The sequence below is a fragment of the Ictalurus furcatus genome, chromosome 20, assembly GCF_023375685.1.
Source record: "Ictalurus furcatus strain D&B chromosome 20, Billie_1.0, whole genome shotgun sequence".
Taxonomy (NCBI): Eukaryota; Metazoa; Chordata; class Actinopteri; order Siluriformes; family Ictaluridae; genus Ictalurus; species Ictalurus furcatus.
Genome location: NC_071274.1, coordinates 19,400,906 through 19,420,865, shown reverse-complemented (window position 1 = coordinate 19,420,865; position 19,960 = coordinate 19,400,906). Strand labels below are relative to the sequence as shown.

Genomic DNA, 19,960 nt, shown 5'->3' with positions numbered 1-19,960 from the left:
GCAGCAAAATGCGGTTTGGGACGTGCAAAGGGAGAGCCAGGAAACTGAAACATTGCACGTTGAACTTAACACGTTACCTTAAAAAGGGATAGATGCTGTAGTTTCTTTATTATATATATATATATATATATATATATATATATATATATATATATATATATATATATATAATTTCATGCTATGGATGGATTATTTCTATTAAAAAATAATATTCATGTACACAACAATTTTCCTTTTGGGTCCAAAATTTCAAAGCATATTAATGAAATATGTGGAAATGAGATGAATGAATCTAATTGCTACAAATTATACTTTTTTAAAAAGTGTTACTTTGCAAGGCTAAAGATATGTTGAACATTGAAAGCCTTAAAAAAAGATCAATGCTTTATATTGAAAATACATTAAAAAAAAAATAATATTCACTTGTAAGACACTTAAAGCATATCAAAGAGGCATAGTGTCCAATTGCTACAAATGGCATGTATTAGTGGTCCTGATATATTTTAATTCTATATATAAAAATACATAAAGAGGTTGCATCACTAAAGCATATTATATCATTCAAGAAAAAACTCACCTGTGCATTTGATTTGTAATTTCCCCCCCCGCCCCCGCAATTTTTTAATCAAGCGACTTTTTCAGTCTTTAATCATTTAATCATGCAGTGCTCTCATTCATGACAATAGAAATAGACCTTTTGTGAAAATGAACAAAAGTCGAAAAGTTTATTGTCGTTTAAAAAGTACAAAACAGATCCGTCATTTCCAGAAAAGCAGTTAAGTAAAAAAAAAAAATAATAATAATTTGACACTTTTCAGTGACTTCATATTAACCATTGAATGTAAAAAAAACAAACAAACAAACAAACAAAAAATCCCCTAAACACATCACGCATCAAATCTGTAGATCTAATCGAATATAACCTGAATTGTTTGAGTGTAAATTTTGTGAATAATGCTTTAGAAATGTTTTCCTTCCTTTGAATGCCACTTTTATGAAACCTGAGCGCAGTTTCATAGACTCCTGATGGGTGTGAATGTGAAATAAATAAATACAGGAATGTGGAATGGACACATTAATGCTGGGAACATTATCGATGTGGTTTGTAACTGGGGAAGCTGTCCCAGGCGTAGGGGAGGGACGGGGCCCCAAGGCTGCGTTGATGTGTGGAATATGCCCATAATATGCTGGTTAAAGTTGGAGGTTGAGTATTAGGCATGGCAGGTGTGAACATCATCAAAAGCATTTCAAATCAGTCATTAACTTCATCACCTTTGGGTTATAACATATAATAATGGGTCATTTGGCAACAAAGAAAAAGTGTAGGTGGATGAGGAATAAAAATAGAAAAGCATGACTCAGGCAACACAATAGAGCAGTAAAACGTAACCACAAACACACCCAATCCTTCACACACACACACACACACACGCACACACAAACACACAAATGTGGAATGTTGTTTGTTGTGATGGTTTCCATTTTTTTCTTATTCACAAGCTGTTGAGTTCGTGAATTGTTTGATCCAAGACTTGGTTCAGCCTCAGGCTCTCCTCTTTTGCGTTCCGTAGGCTCTCTGAAAGAAACATTTATTCATTCAGTAAGCAACCTCACGTAACTCTGTACTGTGAATACCACCATACGCAACATGCAACTGATCTTATGGAAATCTGATCCAAAGTTCAATCCAGGAATGACAGAACGCAAGAAATACTAACGTACTTTGTTGTAACCTTTAAGTCATTTTGCGGGCATTCGTGAAGCTACCAGTTAAAGGGGAATTCCTCGAAATATTCACACCTGTGACATCATGAGCTGAAGAAAGACCCCGGGCTCTGGAGGTGTGATCTATTGCGAAACCACCAGAGTAAACTCCAAATCTGTTGTCTAGGTGACCATACTTGTTTTTTCAAACTTTAATCTTTGATTGACTCGGATTAAACCTACGATGGCACCAAGATCTAGATTGTAATGAAATTCTGGGTTGAGAAACTCCTTTCATCATTTTGATCTTTTTTTCACGTTGGTTAACAGTTTCCTACACTACCCACAATGCTACCCATAATGCCCGTGGGACTAAAAGGTTGAAATTTATTATAGAAATTTCCAACCTCAGATTAGGAAAAAAGAAAACGCCCCCTTGACTGGGAATTCCTACTCAGAATTTCAGAAGGGTGTCTTCAACCTCAACGTTCAGAGTATGACGCCACACCGACAACGTCATTATGTTAGATCAATCAACACAGACACAGTATTTGGATAAATCGATAATACTGGCTCTACAGTTTGCTGTTTTGGGAAAATATATACATAAACTCATGTTCACGCACTTTGGTCCTTCAGTCTGTCCAGCTCTTGTACCTCCTCCAAAGCATAAATGCATTGCATTCTGGAGCTTTGAGTCCAACATTAGCTCCATTCTACGTTGGGTTTCTCATTAATATGACACAGAACGTTGCTGAAACGTTGCTGGTGAGTGCTATAAGAAGCTCTTTTACAGTTTGACTACGGAGATAGCTAAAGGTGCGTTCACACATACAGCGATTTTATCGCAAGTCGCCAGTCGCTGTATTATGAAGTCGCCAGTAGGCGTTCCTACTCCTGGTTGCCATAGTAACATGGGTGGCGCAACTAGCATTCCACTTTTGACGACAAACCAGTTTTCTTCCCGCTAAAATGAAACATTCTAGAGGGAGAGCGATCTTATATAAAATTCACCAGTGTATATATGCATCATATCCTACGAGAAGCAGTGTGTGCTCTTCACCATTGTGGCCATCTATCTGCGGCAAAAGCCCAGGACAATTAGTTTAGCTTAGTTTATGGCCTTAGTGCTTTTAAAGCAAAATAATAATAATGAAACACACTCAGTTTTTGTTGTAATTGAGCAAAATCCCGGTGTAGCTCCTATCTCAGTAAAGTGAGCATCACCATCAGGGTATCATTCGCTATATGTTCGATGGTGACAGGGAGCCGGACCACAGCTCTTCGGCCGTGGCCTCTGTGTTTCCTGGGTGAAGTGTCCGGCTTGGTGCTGCTTGTTCCCGGGCGCCGAAGCAGCGACAAGCCGGATACTTACCCAAGATAGGAGCTACACTGGGATTTTGCTCGCTTGCAACAAAAAGTGAGTGTTTCTTTATTATTTCTTTTATTATTATTTTTCAATTTATTAATTAATTAATTAATTTTGCTTTAAACCTGCTACGATCCTAATGGCGCCGCTTCTGCCAGTGAGTACGGGAAGCTACGGATCACGTCCGCTCTACTGTCTTCACTCCCATTGGTAGTCGCTGCATCAAGTCGCTCCAAATTTGCATAAAGTGAAACCTTTCTCAACTTTGTCGCGTCGCTGGACACGTCGACGTCTAGTCGCCAACGGTCGCCGTCGCTCATGCCGTCTGAAGTCGCCAGCTCTCACTGAAAATGAATGGTCTCCGGTCGCTTTATCACTGCAAGTCGCTGTACGTGTGAACGCACCTTTAGGCTGCAGATTTGGAAATCTGGCCCAATATGTCATGTGTGTATCTTTGGTGTACTGCAAATATTCACATTGTTCACAAGTATATTTGGTTTATTACACACCCTCATTTCTACTATGAGACATTTTAAACAACCAGGATGACTGAAAATATGACTGAAAAGAGTTTCACAAAGGAAGGAAAGGCTACAGATGATGAACAGAAAGAGGCAGTGGAAAGAGAAAAGAGAAGGTGAAAAGAATCTTTATTTTCTTACACACAGTTACTGGATCTTTATTAAGCTCTTTATTAAGACTTTGGTATTTAAGCCAGACTCCAGAACACTGTAATACAGACTCCAGGCACTTATAGAGAAGAAAAGGACAGAGGAAAAGAAAAAGACAAAGAGAAAGCGCACCGTTGAATCGACTCAGAAGCCGAAGCAGAGTTTATGCACTATAGCAGCTTGTGAACTGGGTCAGAGGCGATCCAGAGCTCTGTAACGAATCTCCACTTCTCAGTGCTTCAGTAGCGCTTATATTGTGTGGTGTGCATTTTTTTTTTTTTTTAAATAATGGAACAAATTGCAAATAGGTATGAGACTTAAGGCACTTTTGTTTGCCACGTCAAGCATCGCCGACACAATGTGCTGCTGAAGATTCATCTATAAGGCAGTCATGTCATTTAGGGCGAGATCCAGCTCTTCGCAAATGGCCTTCACTTTTAGTTTCTGATTGTACAATTCATCTGGAGGTTAAAGGTCAGGGGCCCATAGGAGAAGAGAATCAGCAGAAGGAAGAGGGAAAGAAATTGTAAAAGAAAAGAAAAAAAAAAAGTTGAATCATAAGACAGTGATGAAAAGATTATTATGAATTTCATGCATGTTGAGACAAACAGAAAGTGAAACAAAATAAGTACAATAAGTAATAAGTACAATAAGGTTTAAGGGTTAACCATCTTTCTGTACAAACTACACAATCAGGTTGGTTTGTCTGGTTTCTCGAAAGAGCATGACCTCCACTCCTTAATGATGATAAAATGCCATACAGCAGGCAAAGGTTAAATTCCATCTGATAACCTGCCCTAGTCAAACAGTACTCATGACATCATGGTGGAAATTTCTGCTAATCAGGAGGAAACCACTGGCTATACATTTGTTCATTAAAAAAAAAATCTTTCTTATTCTTCCTCATCATTTTTGGAATTTCTTTCAAATTTGGCATAGTGTGTTACTGGGTAAGAACTTTTAACCAACTTCATGCTGTTGAAAATGTTCTATTTATGTGTTGATTTGATTGAACAGGGTTTGCAGTAATCAGACCTGGTTGCGTCTAGTCCAGCTGAACCCTATTATGAATGCAGTTTCACAGATTTGGGGAATTAGTAACTACGAGGGCGGGCAGGTGGGGGGGGGGGCAAATTTATTTTCACACAGACCCAGTTAGTATTGGATAACTTTTTTGTTTCAATAAATAACGTAATCATTTAAAAACTGTATTGTCTGTTTACTCAGTTTGCCTTTGTTTTAGCTTAGATTTTGTTTTCATTTCTGAAACTATTTAGTATGAACTATACACAAAAACAGCAAAAGAGTTTTTCACAGCGATGTACACCCAGTGGAACGTTTAATAGGAACATCTCTACATCTTCTCCTTCATATAATTATCCAGCGAGCCAATCATGTGGCAGCAGTGCAATGCATATAATCATGCAGATTTTAAACAGGTCAGGAGCTTCAGTTAGAGCTTCCTCAGAAGGGGAAAACTGATTGATTGATTTCAGTGACTTTGACAGTGGCATGGTTTTTGGTGCCAGACAGGCTGTTTTAAATGTTTCAGAAACTGCTGATTTCCTGGGTCTTTAAGTTTACATAGAACTGTGCAAAAAAAAGTGAGGCGCAGTTCTATGGGTGGAAACACCTTATTCATGCGAGAGGCCAGAGGTAAATGACCAGGCTGGTTCAATCTCACAGGAAGGCTTTGGTAACTCAAAGAACCGCTCTTTGCAACCGTGGTGAGCAGAAAAAGCATCTCAGAAAGTCAAACCTTGAGGAAGATGGGTTATAACAGCAGAAGACCACGTTGGGTTCCACTCCGGTCAGCCAAGAACAGGAATCCGAGGCTACAGTGGGCACCCAAACTGCACAGTTGATCCCATGAGATCAGCAGTTTCTGAAATACTCAAACCAGCCCATTTGACACCACCAACCAGTCACTGAGATCAGATTTCTTTCCACGTTCTGATGTGAACACAACCCGAAGCGCTTTTCTATTGAGCAGATTATTGGCGATAATCCGATCTACATTTCATTGGGTTGCTATATTCTGATTTAGGTGTGTACATGAAGGTTTATTGCTCTAACCGAGCAGTCTAAGATTATTAGTCTGCATGTAGTATTAGTAGACTAGAGTGAACAGGCGTGAGGTGGGATGTGTTTCTTACCCTCCAGGTCATCAATAGTCTTTTCCAGTTTGGACACAGTTTTCTCTGCAAACTCAGCACGTGTCTCTGCCTGCAAAGAGAAATAGGAGGAAAAAAAACAAACACATACGAGACATTGGCACAAACTCAATAAAGCACAGAGCAAGTCCTTAAAGGAATTTGAATTCATCTCACCTCTTTCAGTTTCTCATTGAGAACATTGACCTCTTCCTCGTACTTGTCTTCTTTCTCCGAGTACTGTGATGAAACAGCCACTCAAAAGGTCATGTAATAGAACCACCACCAACACACACACACACACACACACACACACACACAGCACATACACAAATACACATGACTATCATACCTTCTCCGACTGGGCTTCAAGGGACTTCAGGGTGTTAGTTACATTTTTAAGTTCCTCCTCCAGATCTCCATTTTTGCTGTAGAGAAGATAAAGAGAAATTCTCACCCACCTGGATTTCTGGTTGCAATTTTCATGTGCTCTTTAAACAGTGTACTTACAGTTCAGAAACCTCTGCTCTCTCCTCTGCTCTCTCCAGCTCAGTCTCTATGATCACCAGCTTACGAGCCACCTACAGTACACACACACACACGTAAAGGCATGTTTATGTAAAGATTTATATGACTGGCCCATTCTTGTGGTATTCAGTTCAAAATTCAATATGGCGGAGCTCACAGATTGTTTGGTTAGCAGTTGCTGTTTTAAATGTTTTGTTTTTGTTTGTTTGTTTGCTGTAAACAGTCTTTTCATAGTAATTTATCAACATATCTGAGAGAAATGTTGATATTCCAGACAGTTTTGAGTTGTCTTCACTGTCCTTACACCTTTACATTGTCTATATCAGTATATTATATCTAATACAACAGCTAATTGCTAGCTAAATCTTTTATTAGCAAGTTCATGCTGGGTGGCTACATTTTTCAGTTGCCTAGCAACAGTTTTCTCACAACTTGAGAAAGTTTTTGTGTGTGTGTGTGTGTGTGTGTGTGTGTGTTATTTACCTACATTACTAGTCCGCATAAAACCCAGATGCTACATGGTTTAGGCGATTTTCCACTGCATATTCCACAAGTGGGCCAACGACACTTTGGGTTCATATTTAGTTAATGTTCCACCAACTGGTGAGACAATTCATATAGTCGCAATGATGACAGTAAAAAACAATTACGTCAGCGTTTTGGAGTAAGTAGTATTTACTTTACATTTAACATTCTACTTTGAAATGTTAGCTGGATGTCCATTACAAATTATCGACAATATTTTTCAATATTTTAAAATGATCCATGTTGGTCGTGCTTGGATTAACGTTGTTCCTTTTTGATTCTGAAGCTGAAAAAGCACAGTTTTTGGTGCCAAACATTCTGCTACTTTATACAGTATGGAAAAGGCCTGGTCCTGAAGCCTGGCCTGAAACACATATTATACTTTTTCATTCATTTCTTATAATAAAACAGAGTATTTTGGCTCCCAAGCGGTGCGACAGAAAAGTGTTCGGGAGATAGCAAGTCACATCAAATCCCATCGATGAATCCAACAGCACAGACTTGCTCACTGGGAAAGGCATCTGTGGGCATCAGTGAGCTTGTTTATGCGGATGAGGACAGTAAGAGCTTTCACCATAGCAGTGACTGAATTCGTGTGTTTCAGAGGAAGCACATGCTAGCTGTAGTCTTGTGGTAGAGGAGCGCTAGCTAGTGTGTGGGAAAAAGCAAATGACCAAATTGGGAGAAAATGGGGTTAAATATAAATGTGGTGTATTTTACTGACTTTAGTGCATTGATAACATCGCCATCAATATCATTTTCACATCAATAAGTCCATGAAATAATGATGCAGTCACTTTTACTGTCACTGGGACCGTTCGAGTGACGTCTCTCAAGTTGGTGGAATTTGAACCCTGTTGGGGCCTGTTCCTGTTTTTCAACGTGCAGTGGGGAAAAAAAATTGTTCTAGAATTGCAGCAGCATGTGAGAAAGAAAGATTCTCACCTCCTCATATTTGCGATCAGAATCTTCAGCGATGGTTTTGGCCTCCTTAAGCTGTAGTTCCTGCATTTCCATTTTCTCCTCGTCTTTCATAGCACGGTTCTCAATCACCTTCATACCTCTGTACACACACACAGTTCACATCCAGTGTACACAACATTCCTAACACTATTATGTGTTGAAGTGGAAATAATTTTGTGACGACACACACACACCTTTGTCTGTGTGTGTGTGTGTGTGTGTGTGTGCGTGTGCGTGTGCGTACTCACCTCTCGCTTTCATCAGCTGCTTTCTCTGCTTCTTCCAGTTTCTGGAGCGCAGTGCTCAGTCTCCCTTGGGCTCGGTCCAACTCCTCCTCGATTAGCTGGATCCTGCGGTTCAGAGCAGCGACTTCGCCCTCAGCCTACACACACACACACACACACACACGCAGAAAACAAATGTTAAAGGTCAGAGGTGTTATATATCAAATCAAATTTAGGGGTTAGTCCTACTAAACAAATGGTGTTTTTGTGTGGGATTTTCTTCTCCTATTAATCGCCATTGTAACCGCGCTAGCAACGTGACATCAGAGCGGCCCACAACGGCTAACTTCTCACATGAAATACAGCATCGACCAACAAATTAGCTTTGTCATTGCCAAGGACATCACAAATATTTCAACACAAACACATTTAATGTGTTTCAGGGTGGGCTTTTCCTTTAAAGCGGACATCAGTATTGAGTATGAATTTTGTCATGGGATTTCCCCAGCAGATGCTGCATTACTTTTCCATATTGAAATTCCTTTGCTGTGATTCTTCTAACGTTGGCTTTTCCAAACTTTCCACTGACACTAAAACTTCCAAACTGCACAGCTCATCTTTAGTGCTTCTACTGCCCAAGGGATGAAACTTGTAATTCAATAGAGATGTAAAAAAGGTTTTTTTTTTTTTTTCGCCTACTGGATTTCCAATCCATCAACAGCAAATCATGACACAGTTTAGAAAACCATCTTTCACTTTATTCTTCTTCCATTCTCAGACTAATTGTTTGCTTGTGTTGCTGTTCTGTGGCTTCGAAGGCAGAATTTGCACTGGCTGGAAAATCGAAATTAATCACAAGCTGTCCTGTGCTACATCAGACGCACACTGTGGAAAACATAATGCATTTTTCTTTCATAACGTGAAGCACTTCTTCGACTTCGATTCAACTGAATCGTTGCCTTAAGATGCCTTAATATTGTTTGGAAAAGTGTTAATTTTTGCCTATATATATATATATATATATATATATATATATATATATATATATATATATATATATATATATATATATATATGGAGACTTTTGGGACACCCTGTATATTGTCATATTGCCCAGCCCTAGAGGGAGAAGCTCTGGATCCGCTGACGGCTCCTGGGATTTTCAGGGGTTAAAATTCATTGCTTTCATCCCAGTATAATTTTCAAAAAAAAGTTGTTTTTTTTCGTAGACAGCAGATTAAGCATGGTCAAGGATTAAATTACATGAGCAGTGAGCATTCTCCTTCTAAAAAATGAACTGTAATATATGGTGGTTTAGGCCTGAGAGAAATCTGTCATACATCAGAGACCCAGATCTCTATCGCAGCTAGTAAAATATATACACGCCTACAATGCAGAAACCACAACAATGACTGCTTGTCCCTCAAGGCTGGAAGTAGACACGTATGTAGACACATCTTGTTTGTGAACTAGCAAAATAAAAAGCATCCTGAGCTGGCTGGATTGCTCACTGTATGAAATCTAAAATACATTTGAAATATTTTCTGGAAGATATTCCCTAAGCACATCTTTGTCATTTTCTTTACTCTGAAATATCACTTCCATTCAGATTCCTGGAGCCAATGCATGACCCGAGCATGGAGATCAAATATCATTCAGGCGTGTTCAGACCCCTGGGTCAGAAACGTGAATGTAGGGAAACACTACAGAACTATTTTCGTGTGGAAAGAACTCTAAACATAGTGAGACTGCAAAAAAGAGAGAGTGAGAAAAAAAAAAAAATATATATATATATATATATATATATATATATAAATATATATATATATATATATATATATATATATATATATATATATATATATATACATGTATGTATATGTATCATACACAATGTGCTACATTATGGTCTGCAAATAAGAATATTCATCCATGTAACTTCTAATTCATAGTAAATTCTGTAAAGTCTATGTAATCACTCCGGAGTGGTAGAAAAGAAGTTTTAGCACTCGTTAGGTTTGTGTGCAGTCAGAGAGAAACCACAAAACATGCAGCAGTCTAAATGACAGGAAGTGAAAAAGGTAACGTGTGTAGGCGTCACATCCCATATTTCCTGTGGACACTGTTTCCAGGAAGGGGACTTATTTTAGTGGTCTACTTAAGCATCATTTCCTCTGCTGAACACAAGACCTACACAATTGACCACACACATACTCGTGCTAAAGCATAATGGTTAGAAATGTGCAAACCAAACACTTTCAAATATGGCCGTATTGTGCAGTCCGTCCATTGTAATCATGATTTTCACAGAGATATTAATAAACTAGATAAGCTCAGTTCTCATGTCCGAAAACTGACCGTCTGTTACAAAGTGCTGACACTGCAGACTCCTCCCATAAATATGAAATAAACAGAAATCTTCACTATAGGCCTATTGAGCAAAATAACCTTTGGGTTTCCAATAAAGACCTATGCATGGAGCAGACTCAAAAAAGAGAACAGGTGGAAGCATTGAGAAAGGATTCAGTAAAAGTGAGATTTTTCCACACAGCCTCAGCGTCAACAGGTCATTCGTTTTTCTCTTTCTTTCCCTCTTTTTTTCCACCATTCAGTATCCATCAAGCTCACAGTTTTGCTGCTTTAAGCAAGAAAAATATAGCTGAGAGAGAACGGATTATGGAATTAATTCTTCTGAGCAGCGGTTCAATAGTATAACTGACTCCTCAACGGTGCCTACATGGAGGAAGCCCTCAAGGATTTAAAAATTTACATTTTCAAAAGACGGAACAGGGATTCTGCAAGACTGCCTTTTCGTAAGGCTCATAAATCCTGGGAAAGCCCCTTGCTTTCAAATAAACTCATTTAACCCCTTATTCTCCCAGACATACATTCTTCACTGTCATAACTACATACATTTTCTATTAGTTTCACTGTAGTTACTGCATAATTCATACTACTTAATGAATAACATGAGAATAACAGGAGAATATATGAGAATTAACTCGAATGACAGAAATATTGCCTAAGCTACAGTTCTGATTCGACATTAATCCACGTTAATTACATGTACATGATTACATATAGCTATGAGCACACTGCCATTCTGCCTAATGTTACCAAAATATGTCGATATATGTATATTTTCTACGCATTAAGTCTATGCATTCTATTGTCAATATATAATTACCCATATAAAGCTTAATATATGTGAAATGTACTGTAGAAAACTGTGAAAAATGATATTTTGTAAAATATTTTAGACTATGTTATGCAAACTATTGTAATAGTGTGTAGCGTTGCTGCCTCACAGCTCCTGCGTACACCCCTGCGGTTCGATCCTAAGCTTGTGTTACTGTCTGTCTGGAGTTTTGCTTGTCTCCACCAGGGTCTCTGGTTTCCTCTGACTTCCCAAAAACATGGTGGACTGGCTACTCTAAATTGCTCCTAAGTGTGAAGTGTGAATGTGTGTGCACACAGTGCCCTCCAATGCACTGGGGAACCCACCAAGGGTGTAATACCACATCATACCCACCAAATTTCCAGGACAGGGTCTGGATCCGCCATCCGCCAAGAAAACTTTCTCTATCTTAAAATGTAATTGGTGCGCATTTCTGTAGATCTAGAACAGCCATAACTGATCGAATGGCACCACAAAATAGACATAAAACCTTAAAATAAATTCTGGCCAACTCACTGAACACTAATATTGTGTTATATATTTGTTTTTTTTGTAAGAGTAGTCATATAAGGATACATTTACTATTCACAATTTTGTTGAATTGCTCCACTTAGAAAAAAGCACACTAAAGTATACCTTACCTTGTCACTGGGGTGGTGCCCTTAAGGAGACATCTCTTGTACTGTTAGTATCTATCTTTTGTCTCCATCCATTCATTTTCTGTATCGCTTATCCTACACAGGGTCGCAGGAAGCCTAGAGCTTATCCCAGGGGACTCGGGCACGGGGTGGAGGACATCCTGGGTGGAGAACACCCTGGGCGGGGTGCCAACCCATCGCAGGGCACAATCGCACACACACTCACACCCATTCACACACTACGGACAATTTAGAGATGCCAATCAGCCTACAACACATGTCTATAGACTGGGGGAGGAAACTGAACTATCCAGAGGAAGCCCTCGAAACATGGGGAGAACATGCAAGCGCCACGCACACAGGGCGGAGGCGGGACTCGAACCCCCAACCCTGCAGATGCAAGGAATCGAACTAAGCCACTCTGCCCTCCAAGTTTAACTCTACAAACAAAAAACTTAAAAATTACAGTGCATTTATGTATCTTTTAATAGGTTTAAAAGTTCACTATTTCCACCTTTCCACGCGAAAGATAGTTTATTAACGTTTCAAATGAATGAACACTTAAACATAGAGTTTAATACGACTGACAACATAGTCGAAACGATACCCGAATCGATTCGCACCGAACGAGTCTTTCAAGGAGGAATCGATTCGTCCGCGAATCGTTCATCGATAGGAAGCAAAAAAAAAAAAAAAAAGCGCAAAGTCTCACTTTCTCGCGGAGATCCCGTTCTTCATCCAGCTCTCTCTGGAAAACCTGGGCTCGATCCTCAGCTTCATCCGCCTGCTGCTGTAAGGCCTGGATCCTCCTCTTCACCGAGTCTAACGAGTTCAGAGCCATTACTGCGCCGTCAGCAATAAACACAACTTTAACCAAACGAGTCACCCAAAATGACCCAGAGTGCGCAAAGAGTAGCTTATTAAACCCTCCTGATGAATGAAAGACAGACTTCAAGTTAAATCCAGGATTTAAAGCAGCTCTCAGTAATGAATGTCTGTGCTAGGGTTGTTCCCTGAAGTCAGCTTCCATGAGCAGTTCTGTGAGCGCAATGGAGGAGGAAAAAGGGCAGGAACGCGCCAAGAAAAGTTTCGCGTTAAATCTTCCAATCCTGGGAAAGAAGGTGGTTTCAGATGACATCATGCCTGTAGGAGGAGGAAGGTCTTCCTGTATGAAATGTGGGCAGATGCTTTCTGGACGCTGGATGCATGTAACAAGCGTTTGGTCCTGGTAGGAGATCAGGGATGAAGTGCACTGAAGCCAAAGAAACAATGAAGGCTTTCTTTTTTGAAGTGCCACCTTGACATATAACCTGGTTGAAAGCGGAGAGTTGGGTTTGGCTGGTAACACTTAGGCCACTTGTATTTGGGAACGTTCATTGCTCTGAGGGGCGGACAGACACACAGCCTAGCTAGTCCCGGCCTGATTGCTTTTCCGTTCCCAGTGAGATGACCTCTTGCTGTTTGGAAATGAAGCGTATTCAGGTGATTTGTAAATTACTGTAGGTTCCACTGTCTGCTTGGGTTTTACATCCATCCATCCATCCATCCATCTTCTATACCGCTTTATTCTTTTCAGGGTCACGGGGAAACCTGGAGCCTATCCCAGGGAGCATCGGGCACAAGCCGGGGTACACCCTGGACAGGGTGCCAATCCATCGCAGGGCACAATCACACACCCATTCATACACTACGGACACTTTGGACTCGCCAATCAGCCTACCACGCATGTCTTTGCACTGGGGGAGGAAACCGGATTGGGTTTTACAGTTGCAATCGAAATGATTCAACCCGAATTGCAAATCAGGTTTATCGTCAAAATGTACAGACTTTCAGTTATTTGCAATGAACAAATCCAGCAAGAGTGACTGAAATAGTTCAACACAACGAATGCTTCGAGTGGTTTCTCCAAATTCAACTGAAAACGCAACTCTGAATGATTTCTCCAGTCTCAAAATGAATGAATAGAATCCATAATATGTCCATACACAGGAGAAATGAACACTTTTTAGCAAAATGTCTTCCAAAATGTTTCATACTTAGTTTACGAACGTTCACTGACGCAGGCACAACTGACATGGTGCTGTCGTACATAGTCCCCTATGTACAGCATGGAGACTTTTGGTGCACCCTGTAGTTTGCCTGAATGAAATGAAATGTATATACAGTGGAGCGCAAAAGTGGAAAGGTGCTTGAAGTATTTCTCTAAAAGTTAATTCAAGTATCGAGAGTTGTCTTCAAGGTTCAATTATGTACCTTTAATTATATTTAAATGTATGCCACATTCACATTACCGAGTAAAAGATTACACACGATAGTGTAGGTACGAGAGATGGATCCTTGGACATACCAATCCCAACCAATCTCAAGGTGATGTTTAAGATGTTTAAGCGTTACATAATCCCTTAACAGACATATACGGTATCATCTATGTAACATAGAAAAAAAAAAAGGGTTTTTCTTTTCTGAATTCTTGTTTGGGTTGTTTTTGGGAGGCTAAGTGACTTTTAGCAGTGAAGTCTGTAATCGTTTTTTGAATCATAATCCAAAGGAAGATGTACAGTATCTAACTAATTGGATTTACACACAGTTGAAATCCAAGGATTAACCAGCGTTAGGATCCTGTCTAAACTGTTTTCTGTCTCTCATCTGTCTCATCTGTCTCTCTCTCTCACTCACACACACACACACACACACAGAGAAAGAGAGAGAGAGAGAGAGCGGGAGAGAATGGAATACTAAGCTATCCCAGGAGGATACAGCCCACGTACAATCTGACATTACACTGGAAACTGCAAAGTCTGAATTTAGTGCTGATTTGTTTCACACAATTCTCTCAGGAAATTTCTGAAAATAACTCAAAAACCCGCCGTTTGGATTAACATCCAAACGGATGTGTAAGTGAAGGATGTGGAAAATACACAGTCAGACTTAATGATGAAAATCAAAATATGAAAAGTAAGTTATATTACACTTCTATTGCTACTCTCTCTCTCTCTCTCTCTCTCTCTCTCTCTCTCTCTCTCTCTCTCTTTCTCTCTCTCTCTCAGTATGTGTGTGTGTGTGTGTGTGTGTGTGAGAGAGAGAGAGAGAGAGAGTTTAGTTTTGGGATTTGTGGACAGCAGGAATGTGCGTGAATGTGTTTTCTAACCCCCCAAGGGAAGAGGTCTGGAGTGATGCATCAGACTCTAGAGGGGAAACTTCACTGTTTGCTTTAGACGCATTCCATCCATTCCAGGGCTGCGGCATAACTGACTGGGGTCTGGCCTTTGTCTATGTGTGTGTGTGTGGGTGTGTGTGTGTGTGTGTCAGTGGTGCCAGGTGTTTAATATGTCTCAATAAACAGAGAATTGTGTTATGAACATAATTAACTTGATGTGGGAAGTGAACACACCCTTCCAGGAATCGGCATGTAACTGAGAACAGAGGTGTATTACGGGAAGTAAATCATTAAGCTAAAGGGAATGATCTTGGATTTGGATTTGGGCTTTGTTTTTTTTGTTTTTAAACTCTAGCTACTCTAGCATTTCTCTTACATGGAATTATTTAATGACAAAATGTGGAAATGGAGATCTCTATTAGAGATTTCATTGTTTGCAAAGTACTGCATGAACAAGATAGATATTGTAGGAAATAGAAGGGAAGGATTTTTTAAAAAAAAAATCTTAGTAAGATCACGCTTTTCGAAATCTATTAGGAACGAATGACACTGCTGGAGACGTCATGTCCAGACTACTTTTAATAATGATCTGTTTGAGTCATGTTTTGGCTCCTTTGTATCCAGTGCCTTCTCGCTGCCTCTAATTTACCTCTCTGTAGGCCTTAAATGTGGTTTTCACTACTAATGCTTCAGGATTCCTAAAGATTATCAGTGTCTATAGCTTGAGTTTTATGGTTCCAGATTTTAAACAGTGATACAACATGGGCTACGTCTGTAATGCAAATCTCTCAATTGAATTGCAGCCAGTGTTGCAAATGGAACAAATGAAGCTAGACGTAGGACTGTTGTAGGACCATTTTGGTAAATCGCTGCATGGTTGATTATTCCATCTTTGGGTTTTCATGCAGTGTCTTTAAGACTTGGGTGCAATCTAGAGAATGGGCCTGTATTCATCACGCCTCTCAGAATTACCCCCAAAACCATACTAAAAGGGTTTTTCTGACTAAAATTGCTCACAGCTCAGAGTAGGACCTGGGAATATTCTTGAGGTACAAATATCGTCCAGGACAGGGGTGTCCAATCCTATCTGGAAAGGGCTAATGTGGGTGTTTTAATTCTAACCAAGTAGAAGCCACATCTGAGTGTACTGAAAGCCAAGATCAACTGATTATTCAGGTGGAATCAGGTGTCGCTTCTGCTTGGTTAGAATGAAAACCTGCACCCACACTGGCCCTTTGTGGATAAGATTGGACACCCCTGGCCCAGGAGAACAAAAAAAAGTGTCATGCGTGGGAGTGGGTCTGGTACATTAATATGCCCAGTGGTCCAAAACTTGTGCTGGTTCTTCAGTTTGTTCCTCTGGGGTAAACCCTTCAAGGTTCTTTGTAAAAGGTTTTCCTTTTCCATGTAGAAGCGCTTCAATAAGCAAAAACCTTTTACTATCTAGGAAACCTTAAACCCCTTTTCCCCCTCAGAGTGTAGTGTTGAACATTTCTGACCTAATCGGGCGTCATGGTCTGCTTGAAATCATTGAATGGGAACAGTTATTCATGTTCCTTTGACCCTTATTTGAGTTTATGACCTAAAAAAGCAAACTATTGTTATCCACTATGGGCTGTATTCAGAGTTGAGGTAATGTGCAGTGAGGATTTAATAACGAAATCGCACATATCCGTGTTCAGACCTCAAACGTAACTACTGTTAAATTGTTAAATTACAGCTAGGATAATTCATGCAACAATACATTGGCAATACAGACTTATATTAGATGTTCATTTCAGCGTTCCATTATAATACATTTGACAGCAAGTAAACAAAAAAGCTATTTCTTTCTTAAGTCCGTATTTTCTATACCTGATTATTTATTTATTTATTTATTTATTTATTTATTTATTTACGTCAAAGGCGAGTGCTTGTGCACTGCCAAGCTACCACAGTTGGGCCCTTGGGCAAGGCCTTAACCCACAATTTATCAGTTGGATAAATGAGATAACTGTAAGTCGCTCTGGATAACGGCATCTGCCAAAATGCCGTAAATATATTGTCTCGGGTGCGCAACCCAACTCTGAATAGGTGCAACTTTTCTCATGTAAAGACTAGCAAAACATTTTGCACATAGGTCACCAACTCTATATGTCTACATGGCCATATTGACATCTGCCTGTCTTTCTGATGTTTATGTACTTACTTCTGTGGCCTTCTTCTCAGACAGATCCAGTTTCTCCTGGGCATCTTTAAGGGCCTCGGAGTACTTGTCCAGTTCATCTTCTGTCCCCTTGAGTTTCTTCTGCTGCGCCAGCAGCTCGTCCTCCAACTGATCCACACAGCAGAAATACAGTCATTCTACCATCACTCGCCACCATGACATCACTAATTATCAATAAACGTCCCTCGGATAATGCGTGCCATTGTTAAACTTGTCATTTAGATTAGTACTTACATTTCATAATGCACCACTGAGGTCTTCCTTACTGAATAAATGTTTAAACAAGCAACACATCTCGGATAGGAAGATTGTAATCCTACACTGTCCTTTCCAAAGGGTTCACATACAAGTGTGAAGATGGACAGATGTATTTATAGTGTCCAGTCATACTAGTGCTGTATTCTAACCCCAAATATTTGAAGCCATATCAGTACCCTTCACATCATTACATTCGAATACACTATAATCTGTGTCGAATCTCAGTTGGACTCAAGGTGTACCTGAGCTGCTGATAATTCCCATAGTTCTGGTCAGCGTAATTAAACTCTACGCAGTGACTGTACCTCTCGTATCTGACCTAATGGAGGAGGTGTAAATCTGCATCTAGTCCACTGGATGAAATCAAGACTTCTGTTCATGTATAATGTGCATTCCTTCAGATCGCAGAATAAGTCACTTTATTTTGCCTACCGATTGAGTTGTAATACTTGTAGTTCTTTAGGAAGCTGAATTATCCATGTGAAATGTTAGAAGCTGAATGGGGTTCCTGTAATTTATACCACCAATAAATAAACATGAGGTAAAATAAAAAAAATATTTCAGTATGACCACTAAGTCATATTTAAGCTTGCGTAATGCATAGTGCCTGATCTCATGAGAAACACAAATAAAATTTGAGTTCTGGCTTTATTCTTCATAACTTTTCATACCACTTGAGTTGTGCAGATTGTTACAAAGTTGCAAGTCGATAAAATGACTTTTCTTTCAACGTTTTGTGGAAAACTATTCACCTGAGCTTTTACAGTCCATGTGCAAGAAAACTCTCTGAATACAACAAGGTACATGAGGTGCATATGCATGACATAGAAGCGCCTAAACCCAACTATTCTCTAGGTCAGTGGTCACCAACGCTGTTCCTGGAGATCTACCTTCCTCAAGACTTTAGCTCCAACCATAATCGTGCCCACCTGACCATCTAATCACTGCCGTAAGAAGTTCTGGATCAATTAAAACAGGTGTGTTTTAACAGATTTTGGTTGGAGATGAATCCTGCAAGAAGGTAGATCTCAAGGAAGAGGGTTGGTGAGCACTGATCTAAAGAAATGATTCTTCTCAAAAGTTCTATGGTGGTTATTAAGAGCCGTATCCATGCCCTGGTAACCAATGCCAACAGAGCAGAGGGGTAGTTGGTATGGCACAGGGTTATTCCTGGTGACTCCAGAGGCCCTGCCTGTTCCCTGCTGGAATTTAGTGAGGCCAAGGAGCTCCTGGAAACTAGCAGATGCTTCTCCTCCCTGTTTTCCCTCTGGTCCTCATTATTATTAGTGAGTTAAATCTAAGACAGTTACCACAGTCTGTGGACCTCGAAAGTGCTTGAAAGCAGGATGCTTGAGATTCTGAAGAAGATCTGCCAATGATGGAGCTCGTCTTTAGAAGTGGTTGTCATGACACTTGCCCAAACAACTGTATGTGAAGTTCTATTTGTCAATATAATGTTAAAATGAACAATTCATCTTGTTAATTAAAAAAAAAAAAAGGTCTTGTTGTAACATCTAACACATGTTTATATCTTATTCATTTATTCTTAAGGGAATGCAAACTTTTGCACTCAATAAAATGATATTTAGAGATCATTTATAAATACACTATAGGTGCTTGGGCCCCTATCCACAGAATGCTCCTCTGAAGCACATGCACATAATAAAATGCTCCATTAAAAAAAAAAAAAAAAAGTTCTTTTTTTTATTCATCTGTGAATAATTCGGGCTTCTCCACGTCTCACCTGCTTGCACTTGTCCTCTGAGACCTTCTTGTCCGTCTCGGACTGCTCCGCGCGATCGAAGGCATTTTCCTTGTCTGCCTTCAGCATCTGCATTTTCTTCTTGATCGCCTCCATTTTTCCGGCTGTTTTACAACTCTCTCAAGAGGAAAACGTGTAGAATCAAAGGAGCTGGTCTCACTCAAGAGTGTAGAGGATGGACAGAATGGAGCTTTTCCTTGTCAAGCGAGGAGGTCGTGAAGACAAGATGACGAGGAGGACACACAGAGGAAGAACGAGAGAGAGAGAGAGAGACAGAGAGAAAGAGAGGAGAGTTGAGGGAAAGAGCAGGCTATAAAAGAATGAAACACAACGCTTCTGTGGAAGGTTTAAACCTGAGGTAGTCGGAGTGAACCCTGCTCCTTGGTGACACCCCCCCACCCCCCTGCCATCCTCAAAGATACAGTACACACCACCCCTCAAGCACACACACCCCATTTCTGACACACATACACACACATAATCAGGCACACCACTACTCGGACATGCACACCCCTCCCTATAGTAGTCTTTATCCAAAATATTTCTCTCAACCACTTTCCATATTTGGATGCTTTATTTTTGGAGTGTGTTTTAAGGGAACTGGACATTACCTCTGTACAATCT

The 19,960-nt window shown here is 39.9% G+C and overlaps 1 protein-coding gene across 4 annotated transcripts; it reads right to left on the bottom strand.

The window, feature by feature from the left end:
- Positions 1–678: 678 nt before the first annotated feature.
- Positions 679–19,697, bottom strand: tpm4b (tropomyosin 4b). Of its 4 annotated transcripts, none has more exons than XM_053651525.1 (9): positions 19,319–19,697; positions 17,299–17,424; positions 8,162–8,295; positions 7,896–8,013; positions 6,408–6,478; positions 6,250–6,325; positions 6,075–6,137; positions 5,901–5,970; positions 681–1,576 (listed from the first exon to the last, which is right to left on the bottom strand). In XM_053651525.1, exons 1-9 carry the CDS (start codon positions 19,430–19,432, stop codon positions 1,494–1,496), a joined length of 855 nt encoding a protein of 284 aa, XP_053507500.1. In that variant the 5' UTR covers positions 19,433–19,697; the 3' UTR covers positions 681–1,493. The 4 variants fall into 4 exon arrangements, with proteins under 4 accessions (XP_053507502.1, XP_053507500.1, XP_053507501.1 ...); XM_053651526.1 differs by lacking the exon at positions 681–1,576 and adding an exon at positions 3,705–4,205; XM_053651527.1 differs by lacking the exons at positions 17,299–17,424; positions 19,319–19,697 and adding an exon at positions 12,666–13,034 and having other exon boundaries at positions 679–1,576.
- Positions 19,698–19,960: the final 263 nt, after the last annotated feature.

Bases quoted from the DNA above. Each gene is read 5' to 3' on its own strand.
- tpm4b (XM_053651525.1), bottom strand. From the start codon at position 19,432: ATGGAGGCGATCAAGAAGAAAATGCAGATGCTGAAGGCAGACAAGGAA. The intron at 8,296-17,298 runs GTAAGTACATAA...GTGTGTGTGTAG, and splicing joins CTGAGAAGAAGGCCACAGAA to GCTGAGGGCGAAGTCGCTGC. The intron at 6,479-7,895 runs GTGAGAATCTTT...TGTGTACTGTAG, and splicing joins CTGATCGCAAATATGAGGAG to GTGGCTCGTAAGCTGGTGAT.